The sequence below is a fragment of the Chiloscyllium plagiosum genome, chromosome 39 (assembly GCF_004010195.1).
Source record: "Chiloscyllium plagiosum isolate BGI_BamShark_2017 chromosome 39, ASM401019v2, whole genome shotgun sequence".
Taxonomy (NCBI): domain Eukaryota; kingdom Metazoa; phylum Chordata; class Chondrichthyes; order Orectolobiformes; family Hemiscylliidae; genus Chiloscyllium; species Chiloscyllium plagiosum.
The window spans coordinates 6,579,716-6,605,067 of record NC_057748.1 but is presented as its reverse complement, the minus strand read 5'-3'; the positions used below and the strand labels follow the sequence as shown (position 1 = coordinate 6,605,067).

Below are 25,352 nucleotides of genomic sequence, written 5' to 3'. Positions count from 1 at the left end.
TACCTCATTTTTTCTCTGCGTAATTCCTTCTTAGTAATCCTTTGTTGTTCTTTAAAAGCTTCCCAGTCCTCCATTTTCCCCACTTTTTTTGCTATGTTATACTTTTTCTCGCAGCATTTATGTAGTACCTTTCATGTCTTCAATGTTCCAAAATGCTACATTGTCAAATAACTTGAAATCTGAAATGTGGGAAATGCATCAACCAATTTGCACACAGCAAACCCCAAACAAAAGGCAGTGAGAAAATAATCAGATCTAATGCTATTGGTTGAGGAATAAACAGTGGTTGGGACAAACAGGGAAACTCTTCTTGGTAAAAGAGTCATGAGATTTATATCTAATATTCACCAGAGGAGATAGACAGGGCCTCAGTAAAATGCCTTATTCTGAAAAGCAGCAACTCTAACAGTGCAGCACTCCCTCGAGACTGTACTAGAGGGTCACTCGAGGTGGTGTGCTCAAGTCCCATAAACTTCTGATAAAAAGAATCAGATGTCACCAACTGGGTCACAATTGATACCAGTAAACTCAAGCAGGATATAAAACTAACATTCCACCCAATTCCAAGGGCTTCAGGTTCAGCAGTTATCATACAATCCCAATTCAGGTTAAACGTAAACTCCGTTTCTCTGCCATGTGAAACACACTCTGAACAAGTAAAGAAAAAGTTGGATCTAATGTATAGTTCGACTAAACATTTCCTGGCTAGCCTTAGCCAGGGTTAAGTGTCAGGTTACAAAGAACATGCTTGCTCGAGTATGAAGACAGACAGATTTTTTTTTCTCAGCTCGCAGCCTGTGGTATCATTTCCATTGAAGTGAAGCAAGATTGCTTGCTGTGGTATTCGTTCTAAAACCATCTTGCTACCGTCTGAAAATGAAATTTGTAAACCACATCTAAATGAACATGATTGCGTTCCTCAAGAGTCGAGCAAAACTTAGTCAGCACTTTGGATAAAACGTGTACAAACCTAACGACTGTCTCAGTCTTTGATTGTGGAGATACAGTTTGGTTGAGATACACACGCCATTGTCATGAACCACAACATTGCTGGGAAAAGATGATACCGTGTCAAAACATCAATATACATTTGCAAAATACAAGAACTTAAAAATGATTGTTACTGATACTGGCAGATGCACTCAGTATCGTGTTACTCAGTCCATAGCATTATGTTGCAGTAGCTTTGTGGTGCTTTTACTCGGCAACTAATATTCCACAGATGTGGGTTCAAATCCCACCATGGTGGGGCTGAGGAATTTAAATTCAGTTAATTAAACAAATCTGGAGTAAACACCTTGTATGAGTAATGGTGTTTTGTTGATTTATTTTCAAAGAAAAAAAATCACACACACATTGGTTCACAAGGTCTCTTCAGGTCTTCATGGTGCATCAGTCCCTTAGCAGTGTGGTTGATTCTGAAATCCCCTTGAAGAAATCATTCACTTGTATTCCGGAAGGGAAGAATTTCAAGGGAAAATGGGAGTGGCCAATAAATGTTTGAGCAGCTTGCATCCTAAATAAATGAATAAAAATTGCCAAGCTGTGAATTTTACATACATTCACAACTCCTTTAATATCACAAGACAACAAACCAAGTTCACTCATCGGCTGCTAGTAACAGTTTTGGAAGTGATCTTTAAGAACATGCCCGTACTAAAATTACATCTATTTAGAAAACAAGAGTGTACTCTTTAACAAACCAAATGCAGCAGAGATCGGATGCAAATTATATACGTCCCCAACAAGATCGCCAAAGCCAGATGCAGTATGAAATTATTACATGCCACAACTGCCTCTACCCTGTTCCAACAAAGTACATTTGCACCAATTTCAGAATAGCAGGGGTTTTTTTTTTGGCTCAAGCTACAACGAGTCACATACTCTGGGGGATTTTGCGATCCAAGTCTGCAAACCACAGGTTGAGATTTCCGAAACACAATTCAGAAGAATGTTCGAGAAAAAGATTTCAGTTCACAAATGCTTATCCTAACAATTCCTTCAAAGCATTTCATATGAGACCTCAACAAATGCAATGAAGCCAGAGGTTCCTCTTTCCTTTATTCTTTCATGGGATGTGGATATGACAGCATGTGTTACCCTTCTCTGATTACCGCCAAACCATGATTTGGAGATGCCGGTGTTGGACTGGGGTGTACAAAGTTAAAAATCACACAACACCAGGTTATAGTCCAAGAGGTTTAATTGAAAGCTCCGAAAGCTGTTGGACTATAACCTGGTTTTGTGTGATTTTTAACTTTGTACCCCCAAACCGAGTGGCATGCCACACCACTTCAGAGGGCAACCACGAGTTTCTGGCTCACATACAGATTTCCTTCCCTAATGTTAAACAAGATGAGTTTTTACAACCATTAACGATGGCCATCTTAATCACCACGACTGTATAATCCAGATTTATGAACTTAATTCAAACTCCAGCAGATGCCACGGTACTATTTAAACCCATGTAAAGAACAATGGCTTGGGTCTCTGGATTATTAGTTGACTGAAATCACCACCTCCACCCATTTATATGCAACTCTCCCCATTCCCATTGTATATACTGAGTCTGGGCTAACCCCTTCCCATTCATATGATTGTCTTTCTGTCTGATGTTGAAGGGTTGCTAATCATAGGACATGCTGTGATATCAATATGCAGCAAAACAAGGACAGCTTTCCAAAAATCATTTGTTGGAACTCCTATTCAAACAATACTTACTAATTTTTTAAAAAGTAAAAAAAACATGCCACTAGGCATCTAATATTCTTATATTACAAGTGCCTAACAGAACATTAAACATGCATGATTATTGCCAAGGAAAACAAAGAACTGCATACTGGAAATCTAAAGGGTGACTGGACTCCAAATGATAACTCTACTTTCTCTCCACACATGCTGCCAGATCTGTTGAGTTTCTCCAGCAATTTCTGGGTTTTTAAAAAAAACAATTAAGAGTCTTTTGTTCTTAAGATTGAATTGCTAAGTTAATATTTACACAAAGTTGTACATGGACAATGTTGCCAAGCCTCCACAAATCAAAGATTAATTTCCAGAGTAATCCTACAAGGATATGAATAAAAACGGAATTTCCCCTGTTTCTTTGTACATTCATCTATTCGTTACAAAAATGTTGCAAGATGGAATAAAAATACCTGCTCAGTCAGACATCATGCAATTGTGTAATTAAGAATAGTTCTGTTCAATTAGTGGGCGGCACGGTGGCACAGTGGTTAGCACTGCTGCCTCGCAGCGCCAGAGACCCGGGTTCAATTCCCGACTCAGGCGACTGACTGTGTGGAGTTCTCCCCGTGTCTGCGTGGGTTCCCTCCGGGTGCTCCGGTTTCCTCCCACAGTCCAAAGATGTGCAGGTTAGGTGAATTGGCCATACTAAATTGCCCGTAGTGTTAGGTAAGGGGTAAATGTAGGGGTATGGGTGGGTTTCGCTTCGGCGGGTCGGTGTGGACTTGTTGGGCTGAAGGGCCTGTTTCCACACTGTAATCTAATCTAATCTAATCAATTCACAATTGTGCAGGAAGGTGAAAGGACTTGTTCTTACTGATTTAATGATGAGGAAAAAAGGCTATTGGAAGCTAGAAACTGACTCATGACACTTCCAGGTATCAAAATTGGTAAGCCTATACATGGATTTGTCCTTGGCAAGAACTGACTATATGATCCAACAGGAATTCTTTTGACCAATCTATTTTATTCCGCATTTAGATCATTCTGTATTTTCCATGTTTGTTGGTTCTGGCAAATTTATTTTTAGTCCAAACTCAGAGTCTACAGACCCTTTGGCACAACTTGCCATGCCACCCAGTTTTCACAATTACACTAGTCTTATATGCCTGTGTTTGGCGTGCCTCCCTTCATTCCTCTCCCATCCATGTACCTGTCTAAATGTTTCTTAAAATATGAAATTTCGACAGGAGATGAGCCCTTTATGAGAGCTGGGCTCTTCACTGATTTGGAAACTATTCCTTCACTTCATGGGTTAAAATACAGCCAAGTGTATTGGCATTCAACAAATCCTTCCTCCTCCTCTTTGACACAGAAAAGATGCAAGAAACCCAATCTGTATTGAATAAGACAAGAGTTTTACTGGTTCACCTAACCAGTGTGCTGTATCTGACTAGGGAACACTCAGCTGGACAGGAAGGATAGTGTTATTCAATATTACTTCACCTTGTACTTGATCTTGAAGTGCTTCCAGCTGATGTTCAATGACAGAGTGGAGAAGAGGAGGGGGTGGCGAGGAGAAAAAGAATGCTCCCATTTCCATTTTTGCGGGCGACACAGCGGTTAGTACTGCTGCCTCACAGCACCAGAGACCCGGGTTCAATTCCCGCCTCAGGCAACTGTGTGGAGTTTGCACATTCTCTCCATGTCTGAGTGGGTTTCCTCCCACAGTCCAAAAATGCGCAGGTTAGATGAATTGGCCATGCTAAATTGCCCGTAGTGTTAGGTGACGGGGTAAATGTAGGGGAATGGGTGTGGGTGGGTTGCTGTTCGGAGGGCCGGTGTGGACTTGTTGGGCTTAAGGACCTGTTTCTACACTAAGTAATCTAATCTAATCTAATTTCCAGTGCCAACATCTCTGACTTCAGCTATTTAATTCAACCAGGAAGAACTTCCATTTATATATCAGCTGAGGTGGAGATGGTCAAGAGCGTCAAGTTCCTAGGAGTGACGATCACCAACAATCTGTCTTGGTCCATCAATGTAGATGTGAAAGCACAACAACATCTCTAATTCCTCAGAAGAATAAGGAAATTCAGCATGTCCGTAAAGACTTACCAATTTTTATAGATGCATTGTAGAAAGCATTCTATCCGGAAGCTTCATGACTTGGAATGGCAACCGCTCTGCTCAAGACCATTGGAAATTACAGAGAGTTGTACACACCACCCAGTCCATCACTCAAGCCAACTTTCCATCCATTGACTCCACCTATACTTATCATTGCCTCAGAAAGGCAGCCAAAATCAAAGACCCTTCCCGCCCCAGTTATAATCTCTTCCAACCTCTTCCATCAGGCAGAAGATACAAAAGCTTAAACACATACGACAGACTCAAGAACAGCTTCTTCCCCACTGTCATTAGACTTCTGAATGGACCTCTGAAATTTTAAGTTTAATATTGACCTCACTCTTTGTGCACCTTCTATTCTGCCGTAACATTGTATTCCTCACTCTGTTCCATTAGCCTTATATACTTTCTTGCATGCAGCACAGGCAAGTCATACACAAACTTGCCACTGTACCGAAGTACATGCGACAATAAATCAAATCAAAATCAAAACCATGTCCTGAAACACTTCACACACACCAGTGTACTCATGAATTTTAGTTCCCTATGCCGTCCTTCAAGATGATGGCGAGACACACTCAAATCTACCAGAGAGAACCTCAGTTTAAGGAGGCATCTAAAAGATGGCACTCCCAACATGGAAACTCTGACTCAGTCGATGTGCTCAGGTCTCTGAAGTAGGAATTTAACCACAACCACCTGACTCAGAATTGAGTGTGCTACCAATTGAACCACAGCTGACAACTTAGCGCAATGCAGAGCCAGTAAGACAGCCAAGGATTAATACCGATCCAAACCAGACGACTACGGCAAGGACCGAATGACATCACAGGTTCGAAAAAGAGACACTGCAAGGTAGCAGACAATGACACATCCCGCTCAGATTGTCTTAACGCCTTCTATGCTCGCTTGGAGCAGAATTTCGGCAGAGAGGTAACACCTATTCTGACAAGTCCTGACGAACTTATCCCAACAGTCACTGTCTCAAAGGTCAGGTCAGTTTTCCTTGGTGTGAATCCTAGAAAAGTGATGGGACCAGATGGAGTACTAGGCCGTGCTCTCAGAGCATGCGCAGATCAACTGGCAGAGGGCTTCTTGGACATCTTCAACCTCTCCCTACAGCAGGCCCCTGTCCCTGCCTGTTTCAAGAATGCCAACATCATCCCTGTGCCGAAGAAGGCTCATGCAGCATGTCTCAATGACTACCGCCCAGTGGCCCTAACCTCAGTGGACATGAAGTGCGTTGAAAGGTTGGTCATGGCATTAATCAACTCCAGCCTCCCCATTACTCTTGACCCATGCCAATTTGCCTATCAGACCAATAAATCCACGTCAGATGCCATATCACTTGCCCTTCACTCCTCCCTAGAATACCTTGGCACCAAGATCAGCTACGTAAGAATCCTACTCATTGACTACAGTTCAGCCTTCAACACTATTATCCCCTCGAGACTGCTTAGTAAATTTAGTGACCTCGGACTAAGCCCCACTCTCTGCAACTGGATCCTCAGTTTCCTGACCCACAGGCCACAATCAGTGAAGATTGGGGGCAATATTTCATCCTCACTCACACTCAACACTGAAGCCACCCAGGGGTGTGTACTCACAGCCCCCTACTTTACTCACTGTATACCCATGACAACATCGCCAAATACTGGACTAATGCCATTTACAAATTTGCTGCTGACACCACCATAGTCGGTCAAATCTCAGATGGTAATGAAACAGACTACCCGGAAGACCTGGAAAAATGGTGCACTGAGAACAACCTAGCTCTCAATGCCGGCAAAACCAAGGATCTCATTATTGACTTTCAGGAGAATGTTACTCATGCTCCCCCTACACATTAACAGCACGGAGGTGGAACGAGTGAAGAGTGTCAAGCTCCTGGGAATGGTCATCCACAATAAGCTTTCTTGGACTCTTCATGTGGATGCACCGGTTACAAAGGCCCAACAACATCTCTTCTTCCTCAGGCAGCTGAGAAACTTTGGTATGTCGGCAAATAACCTTGCCAATGTTTATAGTTGTGCCATCGAGAGCATTCTGTCAGAATGTATTACTTCCTGGTATAGCAACTGTACCATTCAAGATCGGAGATGGTGAGTTCGGCCCAGACAATCACAAAGGCCAACTTCCCATCTACAGAACCCATCTAACCAGGCCCACTATCAAAGAAAGGCCGCCAGCATTCTCAAAGATCTATCCCACCCTGGCAATGCTTTTCTACAACCACTGCCATCGGGGAGAAGGTACAGAAGCCTGAACACACGCACCAGCCGGTTTTGAAACAGTTTCAACCCTACTTTTGTCAGAATACTGAATGGACTCTCAAACTCTTAGCATTTGCCTGTCCCCGTGTTTTATTTGCCGCTGTTTACCTATTACTTACTATCTATGCTATTTAACTCTGTGATCTGCCTGTTTTGCTCACAAGACAAAGCTTTTCACTGTGCCTCGGTACATGTGACAATAAATTCAATTCAATGAGTTGGAAAATTTGTGACAAAATTAAAGATTGAGCAATAGTTCATTTAGATTTGATCCATAGGGAGCAGAAATGTTGAAACATAAAAACCAGAGAGAGAGATAACTCAATTATTACTTACGTCCACCCTCTCCAGAGTAATTTTGACTCTTGTTACAAAGCATAAAATTTTATGGATTACTTGCCAGCTCTGGTTCTGACGGTGGGAGATTGCTGAAATTAAATGGAATTAAGTGATTAACAGTGACACAATTGAATTTACAAATTCTAAAAACAGTGCTTCTTGGAACAGGAAGTATTAGAATTTAATACATTGTTTGAATGCCACAAAAACATCCTGCAAAAGACAGTCAGTCAAGTTTCAGTTTCATGGTCTATTGCTGTAAAGGATAAGTGACCACTTATAAGGCCTTAGGTTTGACAGAAGATTAAATCACCTATTTTTATTACATTGGTTAACAAACAGTTCAGAGATCATGTTCCACAGTTCTGTACATTGCAAAGCATATTGACTTGGGGACATGCTGGGTCAAAATCCTGGAATTCCTTCCCCAGCACCACACAGACCTCAGAAGTTCAAGGCAGCAGTTCCTCACCTCTAAATCAGGGGCCCATATCCCAAAGACACATTAAAGGAGAACAGAGGCAACAGATTGATTGATCCAATGGGTGAAATTCCATTCTAGTTATGCAGCCTAAAGGTTTTCTGGCGTTTTGACATTGTGCTGAGAATCAGGTCTGATTGATTTAATATACTTTCTACTGAAACTACAAACGAGTGAATATAACCAGAAAATGGATGACTCGGTACTTCAAACATTTTAGATGAGACTAGGCCTTGTTAGCTTTTAGCCAGTAGGTTTTGCTTGCAACTTAGATGCCTTATGCAATTCACACTTCCAAGTTACAATGAGTTCAGATTCTCAACTCCCTGCCAAATAATGCATTTCCAGAGGCCGGTCAGTTAACGTCACGGTTTAATATGCTAAACCATCAGAACGGAACCAAACTTTGATTCTGGTAAAATTTTTAAAAACAGATTTAATATATTTTATTTTTAAAAAGGACCTACCTTTGTATTGGAGGAGAAGCTGCCTTCCAGCACCGAGGAGCTATGACCAAGTTTCAAACACAGCAGAGAAGTCACAGTTTGAATAATGTTGGAGGTTATTTAGTAATGGGAAAATTGGTTTAGCAACAACTTCTGATAAGTACATTAACATTCTGTGACAAATTGCCAAACTGTGTTTTGGAACATAATCACCATTCCCTGAGGTTTGATCGCTGGGCTATTGGATTCCATTAGCTTACTTGGTTGAAAGTGGCATTGAAACAATTTAGTTCCCAGTAATCCCTGGAGCTTCATCTTCCAATTCCCATCCATTTTTCTTCTTTTCTCTTTAAGGTGTTCAATGGCTTTGGTATAGTCCTTCATCAGCTGCAGTTATCCTCACGTGCCTTATTCCACTGACAAGACTTTAAAGGCTGACCCTGGATAGTGAGTGAGTGTTATCGTGTTTCAATCACAACAGTTAAATTAGCAAAGCTTACTCATAACCTCCACTCCGCCACAAAATTAGAAGCCCAGGGTGATATTTTGCCCAGTATTCGCCCAAGGCGCAGATGCCAAACTGGTGAAATTATCTTTTATATAGCAGCTGTCTCAATGTCAGGACTTCCGAAACAACCTGTGGGTTAGGAACAGGAGGCCAATTGGCCTCTTCAGTCTGCTCGACCATTAAACAAAATCATGGCTCATCAAATTACAGCCTCTGCTCCACTTTCCTGGTTACTCCCATACTCTTAGATTCTTGACTAACAAAGAAATTGATCCACTTCCACTTTAAAAATACTCAATATTTCTGCCTCTATTGCTCTCTGAGGAAAAGGAGTTCATGGATTTCTGCCTCCATTGCTCCATGGACTCCCGACCTTCAGAAATATAAGGCCATCAATTTAGGAAACCCCTTATTTTTAGACTGTATCCCCCAAATTTTATTCTCTTCAACAAGGTGAAGCATTGTTCAGTACCCACCCTGTCAAGTCACCTCAGGACCTTAAATGCTTCAGTAAGATCACATCTCATTCTTCCAGAAGCCAATGAACACATTCTCATTTGTCCAACCGTCCCAACCCAGGAATCAGTTACTGTCATCCAGAAGCCCAGGCATGGGTTCAAATCTCACTAAGGAACATGGTGAAATTTAAGTTCAATAGAAATTTTGGAATATGAAAGCTGGCATAAAGATGACCATGTAACAATTGTTGACTGTTATAAAAGTCCATCCGTTTCATCAATAGTCTGCCATCCATATCTGGCCTCCACGTGACTCCAGCCCCACAACAATGTCATTAACACCTTCTCTCTGGGCAATTAGGGATGGGCAATAATTGCTTTCTTCCACATGCCCATGTCCATGAATAAATGAAAAACATAGAATGAAGCTTCCTTGAACTGCTCCTAATGCCTTCCTTAAATAAGGAGACCAAACTGAGTGGTACTGTAGATGTTATCTCACAGACACCCCTTATAATTGCAAATATTCCTTCTATATTTCAATTTCCTTGCAATAAACATTCCTTTTGTCTTCTTAATCACTTGCTGTATCTGTATACTAACTTTGTGAGATTCATGTATCTGTACAACTAGATCCTCTGTACCTTAGAGTTCCAAAATCTCTCAATTTAATTAGCATGCGCCTTTCTATTCTAAAACATCCTAAGTTAGTGAATGATTTTTTTGTAATCTAATCACTGTTTGAGAACATTTGGTGGCCAAATCATGCACAGCAATTTCTCACAAATGGCAATGTCATGAAAGATCAGATAACCCTTTTCAGTGACATTGAGTTCAGAGTAAATATTGGCCAGGACTCTGGCAAGAATTTCTCCTCTGTTCTTTCAAATACTGTGCATAGATTATTTTATGTCTACCTGATGGGACAGACAGGGATTAAGTTAAACAAGATTACGATAACACAAATCGTAAATCCAAATGGACTTGGTCACACATCTGAAACAAAATCGTAGCCTAATCATAAAATGTGCAGTGATTGGAACCAGATGGATCTTGTTGATGAGATCACAATTATTCTTGTTAATAACCCCTTGATTGGGGTTGTTAACTTAGTCTAATCAGGAAAGCCCTGGCTGAGCAATATGAATCCCCTCAGCTGACAGACTGACTCCAAGCTGGCTGGCTACAGCCAAAGTACTGTCCTCAAGCAAATAATGGGTGACTTGGCGATGGGATACCAGCCTCTGTGCAGTTATTTCAGTACGCAACTGAACAGAAGGAATTGTGAGCAGAAAAACATTAGGTAGGACTGAATTTATACACAATTGCTGATGAAGAGAACAAAAGTACATATATCAAAAGTTTCAGTTTTCAAGTCACTAAGCAACTGATAAATAAACCAATTCTAGGTGTCAAATCATTCTTTTCCACTTGGAATACTGGTTTGTACTTAGAGACCACAAAATTGTCACAATTGTCTGGTAGTCATCAGGGAGATGCCTGATGGTACATGCTAAGAGAAGAAGTTAAACACAGTCCCCATGAGAATGTTGCTGCAAACCATCATTATAACTCCTTTAAATATCAGCGCCAATAAATCATGACTCGTTCACCTCCTTAAATGCCTGCACTACATATTTATGGAAAAGCAAATTCCCTCAATTACATGGAACCATTGTAAGAGCATCATTCAGTTGTAAGAAATTTTATTTTTAAGAATAACAAGGAATAATGATGATAATGGTAGGTATGAGCCTGTCTGAAAGAATGTTGTCCCTTCTCTCTCTCTCAGCAGCCAAAGACAGGCACATACACCATACAAAACTTTGTCACATCAGAGTGTCGGCACAGATACCACCATTACACGTGGGGATACCTCCCACCGTGTACGTGGCAGGTACTCATGTGTTCAGCCAACGCTGTCTGTCTCGTATGCTGCAGGCAATGATGTCCTGAGGCATGGTACATTGGCAAGACACAGCAGTGGCTGCGGTAACGGATAAATGGACACTGCATAACAATAAACAGACAGAAGAACACTTCAGCAGTCCGGGACATTCGACATCAGAACTTCGGGTGACCGCCCTCCAAGGCACACTTCAGGACAGGCAACAACGCAAAGTGGCCAAGCAGAGGCTGATAGCCAAGTTTGGTACCCATGGGGATGGCCTCATCTGGGACCTTCAAAAACTGCATGAATCCATGTAAGATTCTATAAATCTATTTTTTAGATTAGAATCAGTCTAAACATTGGGGCACCGACAGTCTCACACAGGACCCTCACACTTCAATGCATTATCTGGGCCAACATGACACCAATTGTTAAAGTCATTTGAGAATATAACTTTTAAATGTTCTACGATCTACATATGAAAGAACTGAAACCAACATGTTCATTCCAAAAGAGGCGGCTTAAACAGTCCAGGTCTTTTTTCAATATATAATTTCAGTTACATCACACTGTAAACTTTTGCTTTCAATTCTGTGCCTTACGATCTTATACTCCACAACCACCTGAAGGAGCAGCACTCGGAAAGCTAGTGCTTCCAAATAAACCTGCTGGACTATAACCTGGTACTGTGAGATTTTTAACTTTATACTTGCAAAGATGCACCTAAATAACCATCTAATAGGGGTTTCTGGACAACACAAAGCATGAGATAAGTTGCAAGATAAACTTTTGCTTTCAATTCTGTGCCTTACGATCTTATACTCCACAACCACCTGAAGGAGCAGCGCTCTGAAAGCTAGTGCTTCCAAATAAACCTGCTGAACTATAACCTGGTACTGTGTGATTTTTAACTTTATACTTGCAAAGATGCACCTAAATAACCATCTAATAGGGGTTACTGGACAACACAAAGCATGAGATAAGTTGCAAGATGGCTATAAGCCAGTGAAGGGGAGAGGGAAAGAGATATCTCGGCTATCTGTCCTCTGGTCTTCAGCCTGATGGGATCAAAAAAGTGATTGGTATAAAGTATACTAGCACCCATTAGAAGCTAGGTATATTAATGGGTGTTTGGAAGGGAAGAAGGCTGTCCTCAAGAGAAAAAGATGTCTTTCCTAAATCTCTAGCCAGCACATTAAGGCAGAACAAAAGAGAAGGCTGTAAACAGAAAAAACCCAACCGCCATCAAAACCCTTCTCACGTGGATTTTTTATATCTTGCTTAATTTCTTAGCTCTTTTCAGAGCTTTACATTTAATTTGAACTGTTACTTAATTAATGACAAAATCACAATAAGCACAATCTCCTTCATTGGGTAATTACCCACTTCTGGCTTGAGGATAGGTTTCTGTGCATATGGCCGGGAGGTGGGGTAAAAGAAAGAGAATGGCTTGCAAATGGTTTCAATTTGTATTTAAAAAGACCAAATGAAGTTAAACGGAACAAATGAGTAAAAATAAATGGGAAAGCAACCACGATGGGTGAATACCACAAAAAGCTGAGAGCCAGGATGCAAAAATAAACAGCTAACAAAATGAATGCAAACAAAAAGGCATATACCTTAATGGAGGCATTTAGTATACTTTCCTTTATTGATCAGTGCACTGAGCACAGAAGCTGGGAGGTCACGTTGCTGCTGTACAGGACATTGGTTAGGCCACTGTTGGAATATTGCATTCAATTCTGGTATCCCTTCTAGCGGAAGGACGTTGTGAAGCGTGGAAGAGTTCAGAAAATATTTGCAAGGATGTTGCCAGGGTTGAAGGGTTTGAGCTACAGGGAGAGGCTGAACAGGCTGGCGCTGTGTTCCCTGGAGTGTCGGAGGGTGACCTTATAGAAGTTTATAAAATCATGAGGGGCATGGATAGGGTAAATAGACAAGGTCTTTTCCCTGGAGTGGGGGAGTCCAGAACTAGAGGGCATAGGTTTAGGGTGAGAGGGGAAAGATTTAAAAGGGACCAAAGGGGCAATTTTTTCGCACAAAGGGTAGTGTGTGTATGGAATGAGCTGCCCGAGGTGGTGGTAGAGGTTGGTACAAATACAACATCTAAAACACATCTGGATGGGTACATGAACAGGAAGGATTTAGAGGGATATGGGCCAAGTGCTGGCAAATGGGACTAGACTAATTTAGGATATTTGATGACATGGATGAGTTAGATTGAAGGGTCTGTTTCTGTGCTGTACATCTCTATGACAATGAGAATTTATGTCACTGATTAAAATAGAACCAAAAATTGCTGTCAAATGGTCAGAATTGGCAATTAAAACTTCCATATTCTATTTTCTGCAAGTATAGTGGGAGGAACATATAATGGAGACACACCATAATCAGTTAGAGATGAGGGGAGGCAATGGCCTAGTGGTATTTTTACTGGACTGTTAATCCAAAGATCCAGGTAATGTTCTGGGGACCCAGGTTCAAATCCTGTTATGGCAGATGGTAGAATCTGCATTCAATAAAAATATGAAATTAAGAATCTAATGATGACCATGAAACCATTTTTAATTGTTGAGGAAAAATCCATCTGGCTCAATAAGGTCCTGGAGGAAAGAAAACTGCCACCCTTACCTGACCTTGCAAATGTGACTCCTAATCCACAGTGATGTGGTTGACTCTTAACTGCCCTGCTCTGGGCAATTAAGGATGGGTAATAAATGCTGGCCAAGCCAGTGACACCCTCATCTTGTGAACGAAAAATAAAAAATGATACAAGAAGAATTTCTATGGACTGGGCTGAGGAATTGGTCACAATATTAAGACAACATGGCAAAGAAAAGACTTGCATCTTTTGATAGCCCAGTTCCCAATCTCAATAATGACAGCAGTTTATAATCAATGAAGCACTTTTGAAATAAAGTCATCATTTGAATATAGGAGAACAGGTAGAACATAGAACAATTAGACTGTGCAATAGAGTGCTATGTATTAATGATGGAGTCATAACCACAGATTTTAATTGACCAAAAATAGAGATTGTGGTAGGAAAGTATTTGTGTAGTGAAAGAGAAGATTTTTTGAGTGCATTGTTTGAACTGAACAAACTCAAAGTAGTAAGCTCGACTTGACCTAGTTCTGCACAGCAAAGTATTGCAAAAAGGTACCCTAATGAGGTAAGGGCATTTAGTACAATTAGCAGAAGCCAGGATAAAAAGGTACTTAAATAGTCATAGAGATGTACAGCATGGAAACAGACCTCTCGTTCCAACCGTCCATGCTGACCAGATATCCCAATCAAATCTAGTCCCACCTGCCAGCACCCGGCTCCATACCCTTCCATACCCTTCCTACACATATACCTATTCAAATGCCTTTTAAATGTTGCAATTGTACTAGCCTCCACCACTTCCTCTGGCATCCAACCCTGGCAACATCCTTGTAAATCTTTTCTGAACCCTTTCAAGTTTCAAAACATCTGTCAGATAGGAAGGAGACCAGAACTGCACGCAATATTCCAACAGTGGCCTAACCAATGTCCTGTACAGCCTGTAGGGATGAAAATAAATAAAACTATCACATAACAAATAACTGTGAATGCTGTAAGTCAGAAACAAAAATAGAAATTACTTGAAAAGAACCGAGGAAGGGTCACTCGACCCAAAACATTAACTCTGATTCTCTCCACAGATGCTGCCAGACCTGCTGAGCTTTTCTAGCAATTTGTGTCTGTATCACATACAAATACAGACTGCCCAAACTGAAGGATGAAATGGAATCAATGGTAAGTACTCAAACCGGACATGGAACAGATAGTAGCAATAGATTTTCTTTAATTCCAATCGTGAATAGGGACTGCACTGAAGACTGCTGCAGACAATTAGCTTGTGGAAAATATAATAATGCTTTAGCATAATTTCCATTGGCATAAGGTGCGTGAAACATTAAAGGCATGAACTGGAATAAGTTACGCCCAGGGGAGGTGCAAAAGGAGCCAGCAGGTTTTATAGTGAGTACAAGAAAAAAGGTAGTATTTTAAACCTAAATCACTAAAGCTATGCTTATAAATTAATTGCTTAATATTACAAAACCTTTATGATTGCATACCATGTTAATGACCAGATTGAAATCAATTCCTTTGTTTCAGATCAATGTAAGAAATAGGAGCAGGAGACTACACATCCACTGAAACATGGTCTGCCATTCAATAAGATCATGGCTTTCCTGCCCAACCTCCTAGATTCCTTATAGCTCAAAAGTCATTCACTCTCAGCTTTGATCAACTTCACAACTGAGTATCTGAACTCCAGAATTCAAAACCCCAAGAATTCCAAAAACTTGCAATCCTTTGGGCAAAAAAAAAATCACATCTCTGTTCCAAATGGCCAACTCCTCATCCTAAGGGCTTTGATACACAACTTCTAGACTCTCCAGCCAGGGGAATAGAGCCTCTTAGCATCAATCCCGTCGCTGAATCTCCCCTGTTTCAATAAGATCACCTTTCATTTCTTTCAATTGCATCTCCTCACATGTAAACCCTTTCATTTTAACAATTAGTCCAGTGAATCTCTGTGGCATACTCAGGCAATTACGCTCTCATTTTGATCTTCTCACCAGTGAATTGGTGAGATCTCAGCAAAAGCCTGTGCAATAGCAGCAAGGCTTCTTTTCTGGTATTCTCCAACCTGCTTGCAACGAAGGCTGACATATCACTTGCCTTTCCAATTGCTTGCTGCACCAACATATTCAATTTCTGAGTTGCGCGCACAAAGACATCGTAATCCCTCTGAACACACTATTTGGGAAAAAAAGGTTTGCTACGTCCTAAAGTAAATACCCTCACATTTTCCTACATACACACACTCCACCTGACACCTTCTTAACCTCTCTACCTGCAGACTCTCTTAGATCCTGTTCACAGTTTACTTTCCCAGCTCACTCCATAACTCCAACAAAACTGGGTGTGTTATATTTGTTCTTTGATTTAATCCATTGTTGAGGATTGTTAGTTGCCCAGAGCTGTTCTATGTCACACCCCATTAGTGACAGCCTGCCAACCTGAAAATGATCTGGCTAGCCCTTCTCTGTGTCTCCTGTTTGTTGACAAATTTGGCGTTAATAATATTAACCCAGACCTCATGATCTTTTATCTTGTCTAAACCAAGTTGTTTCCACATCTGCTTTGTTTTCTTACTCAAGTTTTACACCTGAATTTATTATCAGAGCAGTAAAAGTATATGTGAAGCCTTTTAAAACATCTCTCAAATCTGATAAGAATTTAAAGAAACACATACCAGTCTTCTTTTTTATTAGAGACTGCCTCCCTATATTCCCAGTTGCAATCTGATATAATTATAAAATAAATACATTCCTGATGAATGAGGGGCTAAGCATACGCCAGGTACAAAGTTATTACTCAAAGATTTATAGTTTTACAACCTTATTCCCTGGTTTCATACCTCATCTTTATCACTAAGGCCATTACTTTTTCAGAATTTTACTCTTATTTCAATGATAAGAAACACAAACTCTATTGTTCACCAGCTTCAACTTGGAAAGGATGGGTATTTTTGCTGCAAAAAGATTTAGATGGTATTTTTATTACTCAGCTCAATCATCCCTGCTAACTTTTCTAACACTTTCCAAACTGAGCGCAAAAGCAATGGACATTTTTGGCACTAACAGACTTAGTTTGAAGAACTGTGTTCACATTGCACTGAAATAACTTCACATTAACCACCTGAAGGCAGCAAAGGAGGGATGTGTTTGTTCCCACTGATCTGGATTCATCCCAGATTCCTATCAGTAAAATTGCAAGATTGGACCATCCAGGAAATTCATGGTGGATTCAGTCAAGATTCAACTTGTACAAGACTCCTTCATTTCGCCTGATGTTTGATTTAAAAAAAAAAATCATCACATCAAAAAATTTACAGATTCTCAAAGACATTGTGGGATGATACCCCCAAGATCACATCTGATCGAGGGTAGTGAAACTGCTGTGCAAATCTGTGGCAAGCATGTTTTGTGACATTTTCTCATTCTTAAGATTTCTTTCTTTTAAAAAAGATAATTGCATGTTGCTAGCCAAATGTGGACAGCAGAGCATGAACTAACAGGAAATATTTCTGACGAGTGATGTTGGCAGGTAAGACTTCTAAAAAAGTGAATTGATGAAATTAGCACCTAGATTCCTGATTTAGAGTTAGCAACATCAGCTAGCTGACGATTAGGAAATATCATGGAACAAGGATTACATATCTGACCTATCCTTACACAAGTGAACTGGGTGGAACGTACTTTCATAGTTTAGAGAGCGATCTTCAGCATGGAAGCACAAAAGGAGAAGGAATGCAAAAGATGGAAAGGACGAGCAAGGTATGTTGGTAGTCAGCTCTTTATAGAATGACAATAGAACAAAATGGGAAATCCAGTTCGATTTTTGTTGGTCAACAATGCAATGAGCTACAATGAAAGATAAACTCATTCATTTTCATTTAAGTTGCACTCCATTTCTGATCCCCAACTTGTGCAACTCTGAAATCTAGAATTTATAGCCATTTGGTCTTTGATTTTGCTGATAGCTACTGATTAATATTTCCCATTTATCAGACATCCCGCCAACCCAAGACAAAGAACAGGTCAGATCCATGACCAATTAGATTGGAAACCATTACTGTTTATCATCTAACTCAAAACCCGTATTACAACGGAAAAGGCACGTGTATTTAGCTCAACAGAACTCCTTTCTCGAAAATCATTGATTGATCCCTTCCTGAAGGAATAATACACTCTAAAAGCGCTGCAGTCTGTTAACTCTGGATTGGCTGTCTCTAGTTCGCAAAAATTTCTCCCATAGGAATCCAGATGTTCTTGCACTGTGTGGCTTGGTACAGAAATTCTTCGCCTGCGCCCTGCTGAGGATTCCACCAGTTTCGCTGGACACCATAGTTCACCCAGGTCCGCTTTACATTTTCAGCTGATGACCACTCAACAAACTTTGACCCCTGTAGAAGACAAGAAAAAGGTAACATTTTAATATATATCTTTGAATATTAGTGCATAGGAACCATAATGATGGGCACAGCCTGTGATGCAGGATATCACTTGTCTAGTTTAGATTAGATTACTTAGTGTGGAAACAGGCCCTTCGGCCCAACAAGTCCACACCAATCCTCCGAAGCGCAACCGACCCAGACCCATTCCCTCACATTTACCCCTTCACCTAACACTATGGGCAATTTAGCATGGCCAATTCACCTAACCTGCACATCTTTGGACTGTGGGAGGAAACCCACACAGACACAGGGAGAATGTGCAAACTCCACACAGTCGCCTGAGGCGGGAACTGAACCTGGGTCTCTGGCGCTGTGAGGCAGCAGTGCTAACCACCGTGCCACCCACAGGACAGCTGTATGAACCTGTAGGATATCAAAAAGAATAAAAAGGCCCTTGGATTTATCTTTCTAAAATCATAGAGTGCTCCAAACTGCCTTACAATAAAGTGAAGCACTTCTGGAAGTGTTGTCCAGTGTTGGAACATCAGAAAAGTGGAAGCCAATTTGCACACAGCAAGGTTGCACAAGCAACAATGAGCTAAAAGGTTAGCATGGTTTTAGGGAACATCAGTGAGAACTTCCTGTTTTTCTTCAATTACTGTCATGGAATAATTTGTGCCCACTCAATAGAATAAGCAGACTGGATGATTCAAGTGGCTACTCCTTGCTCCAAATTCATATGTTTACTGTCACAGGCTGAGGGAGGGCTCCACTGTCAAAAAGACATCAGTACTGTCTTTACATTGAAAGAAGCCTAACTACACAGACTGCACGTGCAACATCAGAACATCTATGTAATTGTATACCATTAACTTATTTTAACACAAAAATATTTAGCTTTGATACTGCTGACAGTCTGAAATGAACATACCAGTTTTCTCCTCTTTAAACGATGTTGAAGTGTGGTCCATTGGCACCTGCTTTCCTCTACTCCCTGTCCAAATGGTCATTCCCTATCCTTATGCCGAGATAACAGCCTCTGGCGAGCAGTTCAACCAGGGAATGAATCACTGAAGTGATGTTGGCAAAGTGTCACTGGACCAATGATTTGAAAGCCAGACTAATTTTAGAGGGACATGGATAAAAAATCCTACCATGGCAGCTGGTGGAATTGAAATTGAAATAATTACATCTGGAATTGAAAGCTCGTCTCAGTAATAGTGACCCGGACGACCTTCTGCAACTGTCATTAAAAACCTATTAGGTTCACTCGCCCTTTGTAGAGAAGGAAATCTGTCATCCTTACTTGGTCTGGACTACATGTGACACCAGACCATTAGCAATATTGTTCTTTTTTAATATGATATATTTTCATATGTACCTCGATACAGTGAAAAGCTTTGCTTTACATGCAGTACAGGCAGATTATACCATACAAAGTGCATTTGGGTTATAGAACAGAGCAATGTTACAGCTGCAAAGAAGGTGAACAAACAGCAAGATCAACATTAAATTTAAAATTTGAGAGGTCTAGTCCAAAGCCTAATAACAGCGGGGGAAAAGCTGTTCTTGAATCTATTGGTACGTGTTTTTTTAGCTTTCGTATCTTCTGCCTGATGGATGAGGTTAGAAGAAACTACTCTCTGGAATGGCTGAGAAAGCCATTTAAGTAAAAGCCACTTAAGAGATGGATAAGAAATGCTGGTCCTGCCAGCAATATCTGCATTCCACTAAAGAACTTAAATATCATCTCCCATACACAGCTTCATGAGCACAGGTCACAGGATACGGATTGCTGGCTGGTTTCACCCTCTTCCTAGCTGATAAGATCCAAACAGTGCTTCCCCTGTTGTTTAGCAAACTCTGTTCAAACTCAAGCACATATTCTTCCCGTCTGCCCGGTGATGCCTCTAACCAACTACCTCGCCCAGGGAGCTGCTGAAACTCCTGGCAACTCTCCACTACTTTGTGCACAAGAGGTTAAATATCAGCACTCAAGTCTCAGTTATTGACCTACATTGCAACAGGATAATTATTTTAGCCTCTGTGTCAACTCTAGCGAGGGGGATTACCCAAACAGGGCATAAGCACAAGCAATACCTTTCATGATTTAAAAAGTACTAAATACCACAAAGGTATCAGCAAGTTCTGTAAGTGAACTGATTAACCAAATGCAACAATTAGGTTGTGTGTTGCAAGCAACCACCTCGTACTTCTGCATGTGTCATTAAAAGCAGAGTGTCTTCCTTGACAACCCTTGCAATGCAGGGGGGTGTGGAGAATGGAACTTGTGTTCTCTTTTTGCAGTCAAAGGTGAGGGAATAGAATGGAATGTGATGTCAGGGTAACTGCTCCAGGTGGGCAATGAATAACTATTTCTTTGGTAGTACGCAATTAGATTAAGTGCTCATCTGATTCAGTTAGTACCAAAGCCTACTTGCAGTCAATGTCTCTTTCCAAACTGAAACACGCAATCTAAGCCAGGAGCTCTCAAATATTTTGTCCATGGACCACTCAGGTGGGATAAAAGACCCTGTGGATCACCTATTGGTCCTATCCCACACACTTTCACTTCCTATTCCAAAAAGAAAATCTGGGGGAAAGAAACTCTGGGTTTTTTTTTGATAATACACCAACGGGGTGATGTCTGGTTCCAAAGTAGAGAGCTCTAATCTCACATCAGCTGATCCCTCCACTTGATTTTCAACCTCCTATGTATTAAAAATGCGATTGTACGGGGGTTATTAGGAATAGTGGCAGGTAAATGGGTGAGAGTAGAATAAATGAGACATGGAGCCAAGCTCTCTCGCCATATTAAAGACCCCTGGGAGATTATCAGAGGCTGATATAGCAGAGTTTGAGAACTACTGACCTAAGCTGACATTATCTGTGTGTGGGGTCTGGGAATTCTCCAATGTTGAAGACACCGTCTTTCAGAGCTGAGCAGAGTCTAATCAGAGTCTTTCAACATCTGACCTATCTGGTCAGATGTTGAAAGACCCCATTGGCATTAATTAAAATTTACAACAAGGATTTGCTCGACCAAAAAAAAAAACAAATTGCTTGAGAAATTCAAGACAGCATTTATACAGACAACATTTTGTTCAACATTCTGGTCACAATCACTAAAATCTAATCAACTGCACATTTAAAGGAGTCAAGATTGGGATGACACCATCACCAACACAGATGAGGGCCGTCTCGTAACTGCAGTTTCGATCTGCAGTTGTTTGGAGATGAAAATCAAGATTCAAAAACATCATGAAAAAATGAGGCTGGCTTTGTATTTTAAATAAAGCTTGACACTCCAACAGCAAATCAACTTTACCTTCACATTTAAATGGCAATTTCAGTTGTGATCATGGGATATTGCAACAAAGGCGGCCAATCAGTCCATTAACACTTTGGTAATTCTCTGAAAGACCTACGAACCTATATTCCAGATAACCACAGTCGTTTTTAATCGATATGCTCCATTCCCTCCTGACAAATTGTCTGAACCCTTAGATTCGTCTTTTAGAATAAACTACTCTAATTGTCTTACGATTTCTTCACAACACAGAACTTCAAGTAGAGTTTGAAGAGTTACCGTGTTCTAAAAAAAGTGATATCAGATTTGAGACGTCAACTGTTTCTCTCTGAATGGATGCTGCCAGATCTGTTCAGTTTCTCCAGCATTTTCTGTGTTTCTTTCAAATTTCCGCAGTATTTTGTTTTATTATTGCTCAATAAAGATTATTTATCATTTCCCGACTGTGTAAATAGAAAAGATTTGCATAAACCACATCACTGCTTTGGTAGAACTTACATTTCAAAGAAGTATAGATGGATTCTCGATTGTCAAAGGGATCAAGAGTTACAGGGAGAAAGTGAGAGAATGGGCTTGAGAAATTTATCAACAATGATTGAATGGCGGAGCAGGGTCAATGGACTGAATGGCCTTATTTCTGCCCCTCTTATGGTCTTCTGATTTTTGAAGATGATAGTCTTGGTCTTTATTATTTCCTCCCTGACTTGCCTCAGCATTCTAAGGAACCACCAGGGACTGGTGTCTTTCTTGCTTGGGAGTGTCAATTTTTCCAATATTAACCCTTATCTTGTTACCCAATGAGCTGCCCCTCTTGTACCTGCTCAATCCCACTATTGCATTTTAAAGCTAATGATGAATCAAGAATGTGCAACAGGGCTAGCTAGGCACATTATAGAGGACAACTGATGAATACAATTAGATGTTATGAAAGCCTAACACCACCTCATCACTGACACAGACTTTATCCAAATCGATCAAATGGCAAATTACATCATTTTTTAAACAAAATTTCAAAGTGCAGCTGGCGGGCAAACTCCCTCTCTTCACATATCCATTTTGCAGGAGGTTCCTTTGCTCCAATTTGCCCTCTTTGAAGTCATAAAGACAGCAGACATTTCCTCAATGAAAATAGTTATTGTTAAATTAATCCAGGTCAGTGACCCAACTGCTCGAACTATTCCTCAAACCTAAATTGAGGGAGTCATATTGAGCAGTAACAGTCAGAATTATAGAGGGGGCGTAAATATACTGCTTCTCTTTTTGTTTCAAAGCAGAAGTGGTGTCACGAACACACAATGCCACTCTCTAGCCATTTCCCCTCTACGGAAAGTGAGAGGGTGTTGGCTGCAGGCAGCTACAGGCTCAGCAGCAAGGTTCAGTAGGGAGTTTTGATGCACTTTATCCCACAACCTCTCTTGTGCGGAAATAGTGACTGCTGCTGCAGGTCAATGTATTCCATCTGTATCTAGAGTTTCCAATATTTAAATTTGATCAATTACACTGAAACGAATTGAGGTCAGCATTTATTTTTACCATACCCAAGAAAACTTCAAAGGAATATAATGGAACAATTAAAAGCCCTGGTATACATTCTGCATGCTTCTATCCAGCCCACTATGCATTAGTCACTACTAAACCAAATGAGCTACATACTTGTTGGGTTGCAGTTAACATTTCATGGTAAAAGTACCAAAAAGATCCATTTCCTAGACGGTAAGATGTTCAGAGTTTAAAATAAGGAATGGTAAAACATCAATAACTCAAAGTCTTAACTTGGCAAAGATCCAAAGGTCAAAAATAAATTCTGGTCGGTCATAGATAATATTTATTGATCAAAAGATTGTTTTTTTGTTGCAGAATGTGTCATAAGTCAAATCATCCAATTTACACATCTGTGTAGCTGCTAACCATTAAAAAGTGGCCATTATTAACACTTTAAAAAACAATAAAACTTATGTACTTGTGTTAGCAAGGTTTTAAGAAAGCACATATAAGCATGTACCACAGCAACCAGTAAAGGTGAAATGGAACTGGTCAGTGTACTGCACTGAAATTATTCACATCATGCTTTCGTCAACTTTACTCATTAACTCAAGCTCACTTGTGCAAAACCTGCATTTTAAGTATCTGTGGTCACTGTGGCTAACACAAATGTGAAAAAGCAGTTTAAACAAAGGGGGGATGACTTGGTCTTCTTTGCAAGTTGCTCTGGCAGTCTCATGTCTATTTGAAGTTTAATCAAAACAGAGTTTTAAAGAATTTTCCACATAAAACAAACAAACTTAATGCATTCCATTAGGAAAGGCCTTCACATTTCACCAAGATCAATGATGTAGGAGAAACCTAAAAAACCCTGATACGTATTTTGTAATGCAAACTCCTTGAACTGACTCAGCCCAAAAACTGCTTCAGGTACCAGGTTTCAGAAACCATCCAAAGCATTTCATTGAATAATAGACTGGAGTTTACTTCCTTGTTCCTGTTCTATGTAGGAAATTACATCAACCGCACTTTCGTTCACTCACTTTCTTCCGTTTTGCAAGATAGAAACCTTCAGGAATTCTCTACAGGTATTTCACCCATTTCTCAATACCTGGTTTCTGCAATTCTGAACAGAAACCACCTGTAAGATCTCAGTTCCCAGTATCTGCTTTTGTACATAGAAACTCTCAATTGCATTTCCACCTTTTGGAATCTGTAACTGCTTGTGGTAGAACCAGACTGTTTGAAACCTTGGTGTTATAGTTGACGCCACGATTAGCTTCTGACCATACATCCATGCCATAAATAAGACCATCTATTTCCACTTTATTTTAAAACAGCACCAGCCTCCACAGTTGCTACAGCTCACCTGCTACTGAAACTCTCATATGCGCGTTACCACTACTTTTGACTATTCCAATGCACTCTTAACTGCCATATCTTCCTCTCTCCATAAACTTAAGTCATCCAAAATTCTGCTGCCTCCATCTTAACCCACACTAAGTCCCATTTATCCATTGTGACCAACACATGGGTGGCACAGTGGTTAGCACTGCTGCCTCACAGCGCTGGAGACCCGGGTTCAAGTCCCGCCTCAGGCGACTATGTGGAGTTTGCACATTCTCCCCGTGTCTGCGTGGGTTTCCTCCGGGTGCTCCGGTTTCCTCCCACAGTCCAAAGATGTGCAGGTCAGGTGAATTGGCCATGCTAAATTGCCCGTAGTGTTAGGTAAGGGGTAAATGTAGGGGAATGGGTGGGTTGCACTTCGGCGGGGCGGTGTAGACTTGTTGGGCCGAATGGCCTGTTTCCACACTGTAAGTAATCTAATCTAATCTAATCAAACATGCTCCCAATGTCAAGCACTGCCTTGCCTTTCTTTATTCTATCATCCTCGGATATCCCTCTCCTCCTGTAATTCTGGACTCACCTGCATATCTTTGCTATTCAATGCTCCACCACTGGCTATCTTGCCTTTAGCTACCAAAGGCGTAAGCTCAGGAGTTCCCTCCCCAAACATTCCAATAGTTCCTCAAAATCTAAAGCTTTGACTAAACTTCTGGTCATTTTTCCTAAAGTCCTTGGTGTCAAATTCTGACAGAGCACTCCTGTCAAGTGCCTTGGAACTGGTTACATCAATAAAGGGACTGCATAAATGCAAGTTGTGGCTGTTTTCCATATGAAACATTAGGAAGTCAACAATAGATTCCAGTCTGTAACTTAAATTTGCTTTGTCTTATGAGCCAAAGCTTCAACAGAAGCTTGTGAAGATGGACTAATCTCCATTTGTGACCATTAAAGTATATTGGCCCTGCTTTTGCAGTGGATACTTTCCCCCCTCCCACTCTGTGACCCAGTAC

General features: G+C 40.7%; 1 protein-coding gene across 2 annotated transcripts in view; it reads right to left on the bottom strand.

Moving 5' to 3' along the window:
• Positions 1-1,390: 1,390 nt before the first annotated feature.
• The window catches only part of aldh16a1 (aldehyde dehydrogenase 16 family, member A1), an 81,352-nt gene continuing 57,390 nt past the window's right edge, over positions 1,391-25,352 (bottom strand). Inside the window, exon 17 of one of the 2 annotated variants that reach the window (XM_043679625.1) lies at positions 1,391-1,516. In XM_043679625.1, the coding sequence (XP_043535560.1) occupies positions 1,439-1,516 (78 nt within the window). In that variant the 3' untranslated portion in view covers positions 1,391-1,438. Of the gene's footprint in view, positions 1,517-17,584; positions 18,213-25,352 lie in introns of those variants that run through there. The other variant, XM_043679624.1, reaches the window with a different exon arrangement.